General features: G+C 41.3%; 1 protein-coding gene across 2 annotated transcripts in view; it reads left to right on the forward strand.

Moving 5' to 3' along the window:
* CWC27 (CWC27 spliceosome associated cyclophilin) overlaps window positions 1-16,991 on the forward strand; it is a 237,114-nt gene that overhangs the window by 16,624 nt on the left and 203,499 nt on the right. For both annotated transcript variants that reach the window (XM_048850911.2, XM_048850912.2), the window contains exons 3-7: window positions 79-191; window positions 3,973-4,116; window positions 4,850-4,948; window positions 5,184-5,287; window positions 15,213-15,282. In XM_048850911.2, the coding sequence (XP_048706868.1) occupies window positions 79-191; window positions 3,973-4,116; window positions 4,850-4,948; window positions 5,184-5,287; window positions 15,213-15,282 (530 nt within the window). The remainder of the gene's footprint in view (window positions 1-78; window positions 192-3,972; window positions 4,117-4,849; window positions 4,949-5,183; window positions 5,288-15,212; window positions 15,283-16,991) is intronic.

Genomic DNA, 16,991 nt, shown 5'->3' on the forward strand with positions numbered 1-16,991 from the left:
GGTCACATTGCTTACACTATAGATATTTTTACATAATTCTAAAAGTACACTTATAGTAAATATTCTTTTTCTTTGCAGGTTATTATGACAACACAATATTTCACAGAGTTGTGCCTGATTTTATAGTGCAAGGGGGAGATCCCACTGGTACTGGGTCAGGTGGAGAGTCAATCTACGGGCTCCCCTTCAAGGTAGGTATCTGTATAGTTCGTTTTTAATTACTGTATATTCATTTGCAAGTGATTTTACGAATAGCAGAGATTGCTAAAACAAAGCTCACACAAGAAATTAATATTTTCTCATGTACAGTGATTGCTTGCACATCTTGTGTTTCCATTTTTGCATGTGCATTTTTTCATGCACAGTTCCAAAATCTGTCTGTATTGTACCCAGGGTACTAATATAATGTGTTAGCCTATTTGCAAAAATTGCATGAGGAAAAGTGAAAATAAGGTACAGTAAGAGAGCATGAAGAAAAGTGGAATCAAAAGGGTGAAATGAGTGTAAAAATTGTGTCAGTTATTTAAATGTAAAAACATCAGTGAAGTGATTTCAGTGTTTTTCCTACTAGATATTCAATAGAGCAAAAGGAGATCAGAAAGCACCAGGTAAACTTGTGTGGAACATTACAATAAAAGGAGAGTCAATAGCTTTCAGATATCTTCATCTTCTCTTGCCCAGATTGCAATTACTGAATAATGCTTTCCAACACTCGTTGTGCTAGTATTCTGGCAGCAGCAAATATTCAAAAGTATGGACAAATATTTGCATGTGCCAAAGTTAGATACAGAAATACTCTTATACTTGTGCAAGTTTAGATCTGATGAGCATCCATGCACAGCCCTGTCTTAAACATATGTTCACTGGGGTGTTTGCACACACAAGTTAGAAATCAGGAATGTAGGCTTGGAAGGTCTTCTAGTCCATTGCCCCCACACTGAGGCTAGACCAAGTTGGGCATGTGTAACTCTTCAGTGTAGTTTAGAGTATTTCTAAAATTTTACACCCAGTCTCTTAATATTTATATTCTTCATATGTTAGAAGGTACCTTTAAAAACAGACTTCCCCTTTGTACGTGTTCTTCTGTTTGTCTCTCACTTAAGCATTGCATTGAAACAGAGGGTGAACTAGATATGAGAGAGAGGTTTTGTTCTATGATTTTGTGATCTTTTAGACAACACTGAAGTGGTTAATGCTATATGTTCAATTATTTTATCACAGGGAATGTTTATAGGCAAGGCTCTGTATACTATGTGTAAACCTGCATTGCTCTTATCAACCTAGGCTTCTGGTTCTTTTCTAACCTCAGGCTTCAAAGGAGACAGTTTCTCTTCTGGATTACATGAACAAATAGATTTATACTACTAAACAGGGAACACACATGATTGGTCGGCCAGACCATTTTTTTTTTTTCAAGTTAACATTAGCATGCAACTTTTTTGTTAATTTTTTGCATGCTAACTCTGCATATAGTATTTTTTGGAAATGATTCAGTTGCATAAAGTGAGTTTCAAGCTTTGCATCCAACAAGGGCTACCATATGGAATCAGGGCTGAGCAGGATATTGTTACTGAGATGCCTCTGTGGTAGTTCTGTCCAATAGTGTGGCTGCATTGTTGATCTCCAGGTGGTAGTGATTTCTTTCCATTCTGGTCTTTGATGGGGTTTACAGACCCCACACAAAGGCTACGGAAGTGAGGGACCAGTCCTGGCCAAGAGGACTCTGCCCCTCTGCAGCTGCAGAGCATGCTCCAGATAGAGAACCTACTTAAAAGGGGACTCTGACAGTCAAGCAGCTGTGGAGGGAGATTGAAGGCAAGGCTGTCTGGAGGCAGGAAGCCAGTTTCCAGCCTCTGGGACAGAGTGGTCCAAAGGAGAAATGTCTGGACTGTGGGTAAGACCCAAATGGGAAGCCAGGGGCTTGACCCTTTTCCCTCCCCTGCTCCCTGAGAAGGGAGAATAACTGGACATTGAGAAGTGAGCTGGGAAGTACCCATTTGACTATTTAGGTTGTTGAGGCTGATTGGAAACACTTTGCTAGGGAGGGGCAGAGTGCTGTTACCATGTCCCAAACTGAAGAGTGGGAAGGTAGGAAGTAGCCCAGGGGAAGCTGGTCTGGTGTATCGGGAAGAGGGGTCTTAGACATCCTTGCACCTTCCCCTTTGGGCCCAGGACTAGACCTGGTTGAGAGGGAGAGCCCGGATCCCCTACCTTCCCGTCCTCCTATATGGCTGAGAAAACCCAGGGAGAACTGGGCAACGCTGGATTGTAACTCAGATGCCAGGCCCGCGGGCTGCCCAGCAAGGCCATCCCAGGACTTTGGGGACTTTTGAGCCACGGCTTCCCAGTCCACAAGTGAAGCCCTCTACATGATCATGCAAACAGAAGAAAAATAGCCCCTTTCCAGGGTTCCTATGCTTCTGCCACCCCCCGTAGTTGGACGCAGATCCATTCCTGTCACCCAGTTCAGCCTTATAAGACTTGGTCACAAAAAACAGCAGCTTCATACCCCTGCCCTAACCTTGGTCTTAAGGTGCATCTGTAAATTTAACAGGAGCCCACTTAAATCATGATCATGCACTGAGTCATGTGTGGGTGGGCCCCTAGCTTGTGCAGAGCCCATGTTGAAATGTGAGAGGGGGAGGAGTGGTCTCATTTTCCTTCTACCAGGATTGTTTATTTGAGTCTAATATTTCATTCTCTCTATAATTTTGAGGACTCAAGATGATTTCTCTCACAAGAAATGACCTGAGAAGGAGTTGTCACGGAAGGCTTTAAATATAGGGTTTTCTTCCTTCAGACTATTCTTAATATTGGGGAAGTTTGCCTGCTTGTGTGTGCTTAGTTTTTCTTTTTGTCCTGATAGTTCTGTGTGCACTTACGTAAATCACAAGCACCTATTTTTGCACCATCTTTACATTTTCTGTGCTCTTTGTGTATAGTCGGGGCCGCCCTGGTTCTGTAAAGTTAGTACTTCCCATAATGGAATATCGATTGGCTGTGTACTGTGCTATTGCTAACCTGTTGGGCTGGCTAAAAGAACAAGGAGAGACAGTTGGGAGAAGTGGGGGCATGGGGAGGAAATTGTATATGATCTCGTATTTGAAGATTATCATCATGTGTATGCATTGGAGGGAGGATTAATTTTGCATGGGCAACTTTTAATTTCCGCAAAAAGAAAAGGAGTACTTGTGGCACCTTAGAGACTAACAAATTTATTTGAGCATAAGCTTTTGTGAGCTACAGCTCATTTCATCAGATGCTGAGCTGTAGCTCACGAAAGCTTATGCTCAAATAAATTGGTTAGTCTCTAGGGTGCCACAAGTACTCCTTTTCTTTTTGCGGATACAGACTACAACGGTTGCTACTCTGAAACCTTTTAATTTCCTGTCTTTACATAAATGCTGATTCTGCCTCCTTTACTCATTCAGAGTAGTACCTTGCCTTGGAAGTATTGTGTCTTGCCCAGCAAATAAGAAGTGGGCCCATAATAAGGATGAAATACTGGTGCTATTAAAATCTGTTGCAGAGCTCCCATTGATTTGAATGGAAACTGGATTTGTTCTGAAATACAACATTTTGTTAGGTTAAATATATGATAGTTTTGATGTCACAAGAAAAATGCAGGTTTTAGTCTTTTTTTTTTTTTTCTTAATAGAGATTATGTTTAAATACTAGGTTTCTTTTTTTTTTTTCAAATCACATCTATATTATTGCTTTGAAGTTGACAAATATTTTTCCATTTCTTAGCCTGATTAACAAGAAGCTCTTAAGCTTGCACTTTTTAAAAAAAAAATCATGTATTTGTTTGCATTGTTAATCTGGGAGTAGTTTTTGATGTTTTGGTAGAATATTGTAAAATTTTACAAACACAAGAAATTCTGCCTTATGTATGTTAGGGTGGTTGTTTACTGGTTAAACAAGTGCAAAATTAAAATTGCATACTAAACAATCTTCCTTTTTATTTTGAAGGATGAATTCCACTCACGATTGCGTTTTAATCGAAGAGGACTGGTTGCTATGGCAAATGCTGGAGCTCATGATAATGGCAGTCAGTTTTTCTTTACACTGGGCCGTGCAGATGAACTTAACAACAAGCACACCATTTTTGGAAAGGTTCGCTATAGAGTTATGAATTGAATCATGGTTTTGACAGATGCAATTAAATGTACTTCTAATTCAGAGAATGTTTTCTTATTATCTTCACACAGCTCAAATGCATTTTGCTACTTTCAAAGTTATTTTAGTATTTAAAAACATCTTAGTTTTTGTCTGTCTTCCATGCCTGACCTTGATCTCAATTGGTAGTTTTCCTTAGTAGTTAATTTTCCGTGGTTTTCTACTAAATTGAACTTTTACAATACATTTTTTCAGAGTAATCTAATAAAATTAAAAGTACCCTGATTGTTGCATATAGACTGTTTTTTCTACTGTTTATAAAATGTTAATTTAGAAATGCAATTCTAATATCATTATTCAAGAACAACCCAAGCAAATGAAAGCAATAAAATGATGATGGTTTCAAGGAAATGTGGAAATTGTGAAGTAGGTTAGCTCTGTATTCTACAGAATTTTTTGTTAGTTTTATTTTCAATTCAGAGCTCCCTTCACTAACTTTTGTGGCACCTGAATAGTTCTTTAACGCAGAATCGGGTTGCTAAAGAGCAGAGTCTTGTTGCATTTAAAATATTTGTAGCCATAGGTAATGTAATGTAAATATTCCTCTTTCATATATTCAAAATTATTTACATAACAATTCCCTTAAATTTTGCAGAATAATTAACAAGCAGTCTGAAAATTGATAGGCTTTGAAATAACTAACTTTAAAAAACTTTTGTGAATTTCTTAGATCACTGGGGATACCATATACAATATGTTACGACTGACTGAAGTAGAAATTGACAAAGAAGAAAGACCACTCAATCCACACAAAATAAAAAGTAGTGAGGTATGTATGCGGTTAATTCAAATATTCTACTTTTTCTTTGTCTTCAAACAATTCTGTTCTAGTAGGATGTACTGGCATTAATTTATCTGAGTGGGTTATGTATTATTGTTGAAAAAATAATTTTCAAATTAGTGAATTTTTAAAAAAAAAGTCTTTTTTTTAAAGATGTAAGTATTCTAAATTACAGCAAAATGCTTATTAAATATTTGTATAAAATATTTAACTTTTTCCTTAGGTTTTGTTTAATCCTTTTGATGACATCATTCCAAGAACAAATAAAAAGCTGAAAAAGGACAAACCAGGGGAAGAAGTAAAAAAGTCAAAATCCAAAGGCACAAAGTAATTATACCTCATAAGTGGGCCTTTCTTTAATTTTTTACAGCTCTAATTGTAAAATTATTTCAGTCTTGTTCTATGATATGCTAATGCCTTTATAGTACCTTGTAAAATAAATGTGGTACCTGATTTTTTTTCCAAGATGGGAGGGCATAAAAACTGTTTTCATAGTTTAAGCAATTTGTCCCTTTTCCTTTATTTCTTAATGCTGAATATTATAGTTGGTAAAAAGATTGTTTACATACAGTTGCAGGTATAAGATTTCAGCATTATATGTGCCAAATTACAATTTAAAAAAACTGTTTAAAGAACAGTAAGGTTGCAAAGTGAAGCAGTCATAAATTAAGAAATGCCAGAATAAAGGGTGCATGTGCAACCTTAATATGTGCCCTTTGTATGTGTGGATTGTTATACAGTCTCTGATTTCATGATTATATACTACTTTGTCCAAGGCACAGTCACCTCATTCTGTGCATCGGACTGATGGTGTTCTCAGAATGAATCAATACTCTTGTGATTGACAAAGTTTTCTGTAGGACTCCTTATTTGGTGCAAGAATTGGAAAGTATATAGTTAATAAGGCAAGGGATTGCAAGAAAAATGGTCTTACGGTCAAGGAAATAGAATTCCATTCTGGAGAATTGGATTTTATCCCTGCCTCTGCCACAGAGTTCCTTTGTGATGTTGGGAAAGTCATTTAAACTAAAATATTCACAATTGGCCACTAATTATGTGTTTCTTCTTTTCTGGATGTCAAGTGGGAGACATTTGTTGTCAAATTTACAGAAGTGTAGAGTGCTTACAACTTCAACTGAAGTCTGGGAGATGTGTTTTGAATGTATAAAGTGCTATAAAAATGCTAGGTACTCTGGAAAGATCAGTCCTTCAGTGTCTCAAGTTTAGCACCCAAAATTAGTGGACATTTTTTGACAGTTTTAGCCTTAATATCTTTGTGCCTTGGTTCCTCAACTGTAAAATGGGCTAATACCATCACTTAATCTCAGAGTTGTTGTATTGATAAATTCATTAATATTGTGAAGCACTAAGATACTACAGTGAGAGTCCCATAGCAACATCGAAGAGAAAATTAATAGTTTTGTATTCAGTGCAGGGTTTGGATGGTGGGTATTAAAAAGGTTTGTGGCCACGTATTTTGAATGAGGAGCATAAAAAGAAATATTGAATAACTAGCTAGCCCTTCAATAAATGAGGTAGGGGTCTTAGGGAAAAAAAGCATGTGATTATGTAATTAAAAATTGTATGATTATACATACATAAGGGGGCAAATTAAGTTTGCATGGGCAACTTTAATTGTGGTATTTTCTAACTTACAAGTGCTTTGCAACCTTAACAATCTTGTAACAAGTGTTTTTTTAGTAAATTCCTCATTTGTTTGTTTTTTAAAAAAGACACCAACATGAAAAAACAAATTCTGTCATGTGGAACTATTATGTGTATTGGGTCATCAGCAAGATTCAGTTAGATCCCAGCACAAATCCCTACCACCTGAGTAACTGGTAGTAGTAGATGCCTGTTATCCTCTGTGTGGATCACGTGCGCACACACAATTTGACATTGAGTTTCACATCTATTTGCAGACAGAGAAATGTAGAAGTTCAGGACTCCTGGTTTGGATTCAGTTCTAGGTTCTGGAGGGGAGTGTGGTGTAGTGGTGTTAGATTCCTTTTGCTGTTGTCAGTGGCCTGTCTCTGTCCTCCTATCCAGTGTTCTGATCCCAGCACCTGCTTGCCTCTCCCTCAGATCCAAACCATTTCCCTGACTAGTTCCCCTCATCCCCCCAACCTGCTTGCTCCTGTCACCCGTCTTCCCTTCTGACTCCTGTAATCCCTTTGTTCTTCTTCGAGTAGCATCCTGATGGGTGCTCCACTTCAGGTGCTCATGCTCCCCCGACCCTATGATCAGAGATTTGTGGTAGAAGTCCCCTTTTGGCCTGCTCATGCACCCTGCATGTCGCTGTGCCTCGTAGTGAGGTTATATTGGGCTGCAGGGAAAAATCGCCTTCAATGCATTCTCAACTGTCTTCATCCTGAGATGAAGCGTTTAGCATGCCGTCTTAGTTTCACTTTGTATACTGAGCTAACCGAGTATGCTTAGTTTAGTTTAGACATGTTGTTGTTGTTCCCCATTTGAGGGATTATTTTGGACTTGGTTTTTGTTTCTGGGATATGGTGGGGTCCCCTGTCTACCTCTGGATTCTGGTCACTGTGAGCCTCAGCATTGTCACTTGTCACAGCAGTGGGAGATCCAGCATTGTCACTTGTCACAGCAGTACCAAAAGTCCCACACTCTTAAGTCCACACATATTGGCAGGAGCGCTAGATCTCCTTCCAGGAAGTCTTGGTCACTGGGGACCTCAGGCCGCAAAGGGAGCGCTACTGAGGCGCCAAGTACTTCTGGAACCACAAAGAAGGAACCTGCTTCCAAGAGCCATGATATTGCTAAGAAAGGCACAATAGTGAATACCTCTTCTACTTCCAGTGACTATGCCCATTTTAGTGGACATTCCACTTTAAAGAGGTTGATGTCATCAGATCCTTCTGTACCTATCCCAGTGCCTCAGACCTTTTGCCTCTGAGTCAGGACATTCTTGTTCTGTGCACACAGGACTGGCTGCACCAACTCATATTACCAATGTACCTACCAAGGCTGACTTCCACAGGACTCTGCATGGCTCCCGCTTATTTTCCCCCACTATAGCAGGAATTTCAATACTCAAGAGTCCTCCTGGTATTGAAGGAGCCAGCACCTCTATTACTTACCAGGACCGCACATCTCTTGGTACCAAAGTCTACTAGGTTACAGTCTCAACACTTCTTCTCTGGTTTCTCCAACTTTGACCACTCAGATTGAACAATTATCACTTCCCCTGGACTATGTTCAGGATTACTATGTTGAGGATGACTCCTCCGACTCACAGATCTCTCTTTACAGATCTCCTGTCTCCTCTGAGTCATTATTCTCCTTCACATACAGAAAAAGGGGAGGATAGGCAACACTGACCTTTGACAACCTGGGGTGATAAACCATGGATGCCTCCTCTCATGCCCTGTGCTCCCGTTCAGTGATCTCACTAGGATCCCTGGGCCCTGTATTGACAACAGTTTTGCCTCTGTTTTCACTAACAAAGTCAGCTCCCAGACTGCTGCGCTGGGCATCGCAAAATGGGGAAGAGATGGCCAGCCCTCTGTGGAGATAGAGGTGGTTAGGGACTATTTAGAAAAGCTGGACGTGCACAAGTCCATGGGGCCGGACGAGTTGCATCCGAGAGTGCTGAAGGAATTGGCGGCTGTGATTGCAGAGCCATTGGCCATTATCTTTAAAAACTCGTGGCGAACGGGGGAAGTCCCGGATGACTGGAAAAAGGCTAATGTAGTGCCAATCTTTAAAAAAGGGAAGAAGGAGGATCCTGGGAACTACAGGCCAGTCAGCCTCACCTCAGTCCCTGGAAAAATCATGAGCAGGTCCTCAAAGAATCAATCCTGAAGCACTTGCATGAGAGGAAAGTGATCAGGAACAGCCAGCATGGATTCACCAAGGGAAGGTCATGCCTGACTAATCTAATCGCCTTTTATGATGAGATTACTGGTTCTGTGGATGAAGGGAAAGCAGTGGATGTATTGTTTCTTGACTTTAGCAAAGCTTTTGACACGGTCTCCCACAGTATTCTTGTCAGCAAGTTAAGGAAGTATGGGCTGGAAGAATGCACTATAAGGTGGGTAGAAAGCTGGCTAGATTGTCGGGCTCAACGGGTAGTTATCAATGGCTCCATGTCTAGTTGGCAGCCGGTATCAAGTGGAGTGCCCCAAGGGTCAGTCCTGGGGCCGGTTTTGTTCAATATCTTCATAAATGATCTGGAGGATGGTGTGGATTGCACTCTCAGCAAATTTGCGGATGATACTAAACTGGGAGGAGTGGTAGATATGCTGGAGGGGAGGGATAGGATACAGAAGGACCTAGACAATTGGAGGATTGGGCCAAAAGAAATCTGATGAGGTTCAATAAGGATAAGTGCAGGGTCCTGCACTTAGGACGGAAGAACCCAATGCACAGCTACAGACTAGGGACCGAATGGCTAGGCAGCAGTTCTGCGGAAAAGGACCTAGGGGTGACAGTGGACGAGAAGCTGGATATGAGTCAGCAGTGTGCCCTTGTTGCCAAGAAGGCCAATGGCATTTTGGGATGTATAAGTAGGGGCATAGCGAGCAGATCGAGGGACGTGATCGTTCCCCTCTATTCGACATTGGTGAGGCCTCATCTGGAGTACTGTGTCCAGTTTTGGGCCCCACACTTCAAGAAGGATGTGGATAAATTGGAGAGAGTCCAGCGAAGGGCAACAAAAATGATTAGGGGTCTGGAACACATGAGTTATGAGGAGAGACTGAGGGAGCTGGGATTGTTTAGCCTGCAGAAGAGAAGAATGAGGGGGGATTTGATAGCTGCTTTCAACTACCTGAAAGGGGGTTCCAAAGAGGATGGCTCTAGACTGTTCTCAGTGGTAGCAGATGACAGAACGAGGAGTAATGGTCTCAAGCTGCAGTGGGGGAGGTTTAGATGGGATATTAGGAAAAACTTTTTCACTAAGAGGGTGGTGAAACACTGGAATGCGTTACCTAGGGAGGTGGTAGAATCTCCTTCCTTAGAGGTTTTTAAGGTCAGGCTTGACAAAGCCCTGGCTGGGATGATTTAACTGGGAATTGGTCCTGCTTCGAGCAGGGGGTTGGACTAGATGACCTTCTGGGGTCCCTTCCAACCCTGATATTCTATGATTCTATGATTCTAAGGATACTGAGTCCTCTCAGGAAACATAGACATACACTGTCTTGTGCCTTCACTTCCTCCTCTCCAGCCAGAACCCAGAGAGGAGACGTTTGAGGAAAAAGAAGCAAGAGCTCACAAAGGTATTACACCTCATATGTGTATCTCTTCATTATTGCCAGATGAGGTAGTAATGTGTCTACCACAGTCCTTGGCAGATGAGTTTAGAGATTTCCAGAAGCTGATGAAGTATATCGCAGATACTTTTCAAATCCTGCTTGAGGAAGCCCAGGACTCCCATCATAAACTGGACATTTTACACACACCAGCTTCTCATGTGGCACTCCCTATTAATGAAGCTTTACTAGAGCTTGCCAAGACAATCTGGCAGACTCCAGCTATGCCGCCCCCCCTCTCCCCTCACACACACACACTTGTAAAAGTGCCAACAAGAAATACTGTGTGCCAACCAAGGATTCAGAGTTCTTATTCTCACATCCAACACCAAATTCACTGGTCATGGATGCAATGAATGTATGTGGTAGACAACACAATACAAAATATACTCCCTATAACAAGGACCAGAAGTGACTAGATCTATTCGGTTGCAGGAGTTATTCCTCCACAGTGCTACAGTCCAGAATAGCAAACCATCAAGCGCTCATGTCAGAATATGACTATTTGAATTCTAACAAGTTTAACACTTTTATTGACCATTTGCAAGAAGAGCACCACAAGCAATTTTAAGGCTATCATACATGAGGGTCAGCTTCTGCCAAAGATGTTGCTGCAAGCCTTCATAGGTGCAGTTGATACAACAGCCTGGTCCATTTCTGTTGTGATTGTTATGGGCTGAGCTTCTTGGCTGCAGTTGTCAGGCTTTCCTAGGGAGTTACAGAGCACTGTAGAGGACTTCCCTTTTGATGGTCACACATTGTTTTTTGGAGTCACTGATGATTGCCTTCACACTTTGAAGGACTCAGTGGCCACACTTAGATCCCTTGAAATATATCTTGCAAATAAAAAAAATTTAGCAGGTTCCAGACATCACAAAGATCTTGCTCAATTCACTTCTCTGCTTTCTGTAGATCAATTGATGCTCTGACCAAGATGCTGAGATATTCCAAGAAAAAGCCTGCTACTACCTCCTCTTCATTTTAGCCATCTGCGACATCCAAACATTAGCTTTGATGGCCTCGTCAAGAGTCTGAACCACCTGCTCCAAATAAATCTATCTCCGCAATGTCCCATCTTCCTTCCCCACTTTGGATACCCCCCTTTTTGTAGTTTGGATCTGCATAGGAGACAACAACATCCAACACAGGGGGGTTGGGGATTGTACCATCTTGGTTATTCCAATCCATTTCACCTCCCATCCCCTTTTCCTGTCTCTTTTCAGAGACCCATCTCACAATTAGTTGCTGAGTCAGGAGGTTGTCTCTGTCCTATGCTTAGGGGTTATAGAACCACTTCCAGTTCAGCACGGGGAGGAAAGGTTCTGTTCCAAGTATTTTCTGGTCCCCAAAAAGAATGGAGGATGGAGACCAATATTAGATGTCAGATGTCTCAACAACTGCATGAAATAACGTAAATTCAGAATGGTGATCCTGACAGCTATTATTCCCCCTCTAGATTTCAGGGATTGGTTTGTGACTCTTTACCTTCAAGACACTTATTTCCACATTGAAATTCACCCCTCTCACAAGAAGTTTCTTTGGTTTATAGTCAACCTCAACCACGACTACTTTCAATACCAACTGCTCCCTTTTGGCCTCTCGTCTGTCACAAGCATATTCTCAAAGGTCATGGCAGTCCAAGCCACCCATCTACATTGTGTAGGCATAACTGTCTTCCTTTTTCTCAATGATTAGCTAGTCAGGGGCTGATCCTATCGTGTAGTCCATTGGCAGTACAAATGATGAGGTCTTTGTTTCATACCTGAGACCTCCAGATTAACCATGAAAAGTCTGTTTTGATCTTGGTTCAATGGATAGAATTTATAGGAGCCTCGACAGGTTTGCGAATCTACAGAATCTTAGTACAAAGAGTCAAGTAAGCCCTCAGACTTCAGCAGCGAATTGTCTTCAGCAGTTGGGCCATTTGGGGGTGTGTGTCTGCATGACCCAACATGTCAGATTGCATCTTCAGTATTTCAGGGGTGGCTCAAGACAGTCTACATACCAAACAAGCACAGACTTCACAAATAGGTCTCTCTTCCCCTTTGGATTCTGGACTTGCTCAATTGGTGGAAGAACTCCTCCAAAGTCTGTTTGGGGAGTTCTCTTCTTTCAACCTCCTCTGACCACCATTATCACTTCAGACAGATCCCTGTTGGGATGGGGAGTGGATCTTGGTCCACACGTCATCCAGGGCAAGTGGTCTTCCTATGAGAGTCTCCTGCATATCAACATTCAGGAGTTGAGGGCAGTCAGGAATGCTTGCTCCCATTTTCTTTCACCGAACAAAGCCAAATTAGTCAAGATCATGACAGACATTGTGTCCTGCATGTTTTACATCAATCGACATAAGGGACCATGCTCCCCCCAACTCTGTGCCAAGGAGACAAAGTTCTGAAATTAGCATGTAACGAACCTGATAGCTTCTCAGCCTCTTACCTCTCGGGTATACAGAACATCACAGCTGATCACCTTCACAGAAACTTCTCTCAGAGTTATGACTGGAAGATGGATTCACAAATGCTCCACAGCATATTTCTAACCTAGGGATTTCCAGAAGTGGATCTTTTTGCCACTGCTGCCAATGCAAAGTGCAGGAAGTTTTGCTCTGTGGGGGAAGGGGAGAGAGAGTCGTGTCTCAGTCACTGGGAAATGACTTTCTTATTCCATGGGCCAGGAGTCTTCTTTATGCTTGCCAACCAATGCCATTGATCTTGAAAGTTCTCAAAAAGGTCAAGCAGGACAAGGACTAGGTCATTTTGATTGCACTGACTTGGCCAAGGCAGGTTGGTACTCTTACCTGATTCAGTTCACTTCACTTCTCATCCACTGCTGAGATTTCCAGTTGCTTGCCACCTGTTGTCTCAGGGTGCCCCTCGACAGCCACTTCACACCAATTTGGAAGTTTTCTGACCTCAAGCAAGGCTCCTAGATGGTTCTCGGGATAGAGACTTCCCACTTAAGAGGTACAACAGGTTTTTAAATAGCAGAAAAACATCTATGAGAAGTACTTACCTTCAGAAATGGAAGAAATTTAACCTATGGTGTATCTGTTGGCAAGTGACCATTGACCATGCTTTTCTTTCCACCACCCTGGATTATCTGTTAGAATTAAAAAGATCAGGTATTGTTATGAGTTCTGTCAAGGTTCACTTGGCAGCAGTAACAGCCTTTCACTAGTCTGTGGACGATTTTTCACCACAACTTCAAGATTTCTTAAAGATTTGAATAGTTATCTATGCGTTAAGGAACCTACCCCGGTATGGGACTTGAATGTGTCCTTAATTGCCTTATGACAGACCCCTTTGAGCTACATATTCGCTATTCCACTTGCCCATGAAAACAGCTTTCTTGGTTACCATCACTTCTGCCCAGAAAGTGGGAGAATTGAGGGTTTCAATGGCAGATCTCCCCTCCCCTGCCCTGCCCCGCAGTGTTCTTCAAGAAACAGGTTTCGTTATGGTCACATCCCAAGTTTCTACTCTAAATGTCCTCTGAATTTCATCTTAATCAGACCATTCATTTACCATTGCCCGCAAAATCACATCACTCCAGACAGAAAGCTGCTTTCCATACCTTGGATGCCAGAAGGGCATTAGCCTTCTATCTAGACAGGACCAACCATTTTGAAAGTCTCCAAGACTGTTTTGATTGTGGACAGATCTAAAGGATCCACAGGCTCCACCCAAAGTCTCTCGTGATGGATCTCTGGGTGTATTATTTCATGTTATGACTCTGCCAACATTCTAAGTTGCCAGCCCATTCTACAATGTTGCAATCTATGTCTATGGCATTACTAAAGGATGTTCCAGTTGCTGACATTTGCAGAGCTGAAACCTGGATTTCAGTACATACTTTGCTTCATGCCTCTAGATCAGATGTGGCAGTTGGCAGTCCAGTTTTGTCTTCAGTATTGGATTCTGCTCTGAAGATCCTTCCTTCCTCTGGCGATACTGCTGAGGAGTCACCTGAAGTGAAGAACACATAGGGACGTTACTTGAAGAAGAAGGAGGGGTTTCTCACCTTGTGCAGTAACTGGGGTTCTTCAAGATGTGTGTCCCTATGGGTGCTCCACTACCTGCCTGCCTTCTCCCTGGTAGGACTTTGTGGTAAAGAAGGAACTGAGGGGGAAGTTCACCCACATAGTAGGGCACATATGCGGGCCAAACAGGCACTGCTATCGAGAAAATCTGATGAAAGGCCCAGAGAGTGCATGCGCATCTGAAGCAGAGCACCCATAGGGGGACACATCTTGAAGAACTCCAATTACTGCTCAGGGTGAGTAACTGTCTCTTTCCTCCCCCCCCTCTTTTCCTTATCCCATTTTTATCAGTTGGCTTCTCCTCCTAGATGCCTAGGTATAAGCAGTCTCCCTGCTCTCCGTTCCTGTGCCTTGCACCACATTGGCCTCTTGGAGCCAGGAGGAGCAATTGTGCAAACTACAATCGTTTCAGAAGCATATAACTTGGCCAAATTTGGGTGAATTTCGCTCTTGACACTAGGACAACCAACCCCCTGTTAGATATTTAGCTCCTTCTTTAAAGCAAGAAGTGCTAGAGCCTCTCAATAAAATAGTTGTAAGAATTTTTGTAACATGAGCAAAACAATGCTTATTTCCCTATTCTCTTTCTCGGAAATGTCTGGATGATTTTAGCTGAAATTGACACCCAACTACTCCTCCTGCCTTCTTCCCCCCCCCCCCCCCCCAAAAAAAAAAAAGAAAGAAATCAGCTTGAGGCAGAATGGAATGCAAAATTTTTGCCCAAAAAGTTGAAGTCTGGCAATGTTATAAGCAACTAAAAATACCTTTGTTTAATGGAGGTGAAGTAGCAAACACGTAGCTAATGGTTTAAATGAGATAACATCCAGTAAATAACTGGCATTTTATTTATTGGAATTTTGAAATTTCATATTTATTGTTTGCATATTCAAAATGTCACTGGATCAAAATGTATTTTTCGTTTTGTTTTTTAAAGAAATTTTAATTTGCTTTCATTTGGAGAGGAAGCTGAAGAGGAGGAAGTGGAAGTCAACAGAGTTAGTCAGGTACAGTTCCCAATTACTTGTATCTCTCCTTCTCTTATTCTTACTGTTTTTCTTTTGGCATCATTGTTTTATAGTATATCAGTTTGAAACCTTGAAAGTTGTTCATTTTGTAGTTTTTCTAGATTTGATCAATAACAATTTAGGGGTAGGGAGGAGCTGCATACTTAGTTTGTAGCATTCTATTCTCCGATGTTGCAGTCTTTTAAATCTTTTATATAAATTATTTTTTTGTCTTGTGTAATTTTGAATATGATTTTAGTTTTCTCACTTTTACAATTGTTTTGTTGTTTCTTTCTTTAAACACAGTATTGTTATACTTCATAGCATATTAGTGGTTCTGCCATTCAAAGCCCATATATACGGTGTGGGTGTAAACTGTGTTAAAAGAAAGTTGTTTAGCTTTCAAAAAGTTGTTTAGCATGCAAAATGAAAAATTCAAAAGTTAGGAAATGCCACTTTTGTGGATGTCTATTTAACTGCAATTCTGTCCCTTTGTGCATCTATCCTGTGCACTGAATGAGGCATGGAGCCTATGGAAAAAACAGTATGTGATCATGTAATTAAAGGCTATATCATGATGAATATGCAGAAGTAGGCAGAATTAAGGTTACACTGGTACCATAATTCAGGTTTCTCCTGACTTTCAAGTGCTTGACTTTGCCACCTAAATAAGATTTAAAAAAAAAAGTTTTGTGTCACTGTAACTGTCCGTTATGATGTACGCTGCTTGGATACACTGATCTGTTGGCTTTGTGCCAGGGAGGTCAAAGAGTCAAAAGGGACATTATCCAAAAAGAGCAGTGTATTTCTGAAAACCTCGGGTAATATTTTCAAATGTGGATAGCTAAATTAACCATTGCCTCAAGTTCCTCTCCTACATCCTCCTCCTCCTCTCCCACCAATCTAGCTTCCACCCTTTCCACTCATCTAAAACTGCTCTCCTCAGGATCACTAATGATCTCTTCTTGGCCAAATCTCAGGGCCTCTACTACATCTTCATCCTTTGACTTCTCTGTGTTTTCATCTTGCTGATCATAGCTTTATTCACAAAGGCCTACCCTCCCTTGGGTTTTACAATACTGTCTTCACTGGTTTTCCTCTTACCTCTCTGGTTCGTCCTTTTGCACATTTGGCGAGTCCCCATCCTCCTTTCTGCCATTCTGAGGATCGTGTTCCTTAGGGTTATGTTCTAAGTCCTATCCTCGTCTCTCTTTTTGGTGGGTCTTACCACTTATAGAAACTCAGCTATCATCACTATATTGACAACTCACGTATCAACTTTTACATTCCTGATCTATATTTTTCCATTTCATCTTTCATCTCAGACTGTCTCTTTGACACCTCCACCTGGATGACTTGCCATCAGTTTAAGCTTAAAATGTTCCAAACTGATCTCCTCATTCTTCCGAAATTCTCCCTCCTTTTCCCCTCATTGTCACTGTTTTCAACATCATCATCCTTTCCTTCACTCAGGGCTGATGCCTGTCTTTAGTGACTACTGCTCCTTCATCGTATGTATTCAGACTGGCTGAGCTGGACTACATCTAGTGAGAAGGAATGAGAGTTGCACTAGTTAGCATTCTTCTTTATTTGTAAATGAGGGAAAACGCCACATATAGACCTGGTTGCCTACCTATTAAATAGGTGATTTTCTCTAGCTCTGCATCACCATAGCAGAGAAATGGGCATTCTTTCACTTTTGGTAGTTA

Source organism: Caretta caretta, chromosome 5 (assembly GCF_965140235.1).
Source record: "Caretta caretta isolate rCarCar2 chromosome 5, rCarCar1.hap1, whole genome shotgun sequence".
NCBI classification, from domain to species: domain Eukaryota; kingdom Metazoa; phylum Chordata; order Testudines; family Cheloniidae; genus Caretta; species Caretta caretta.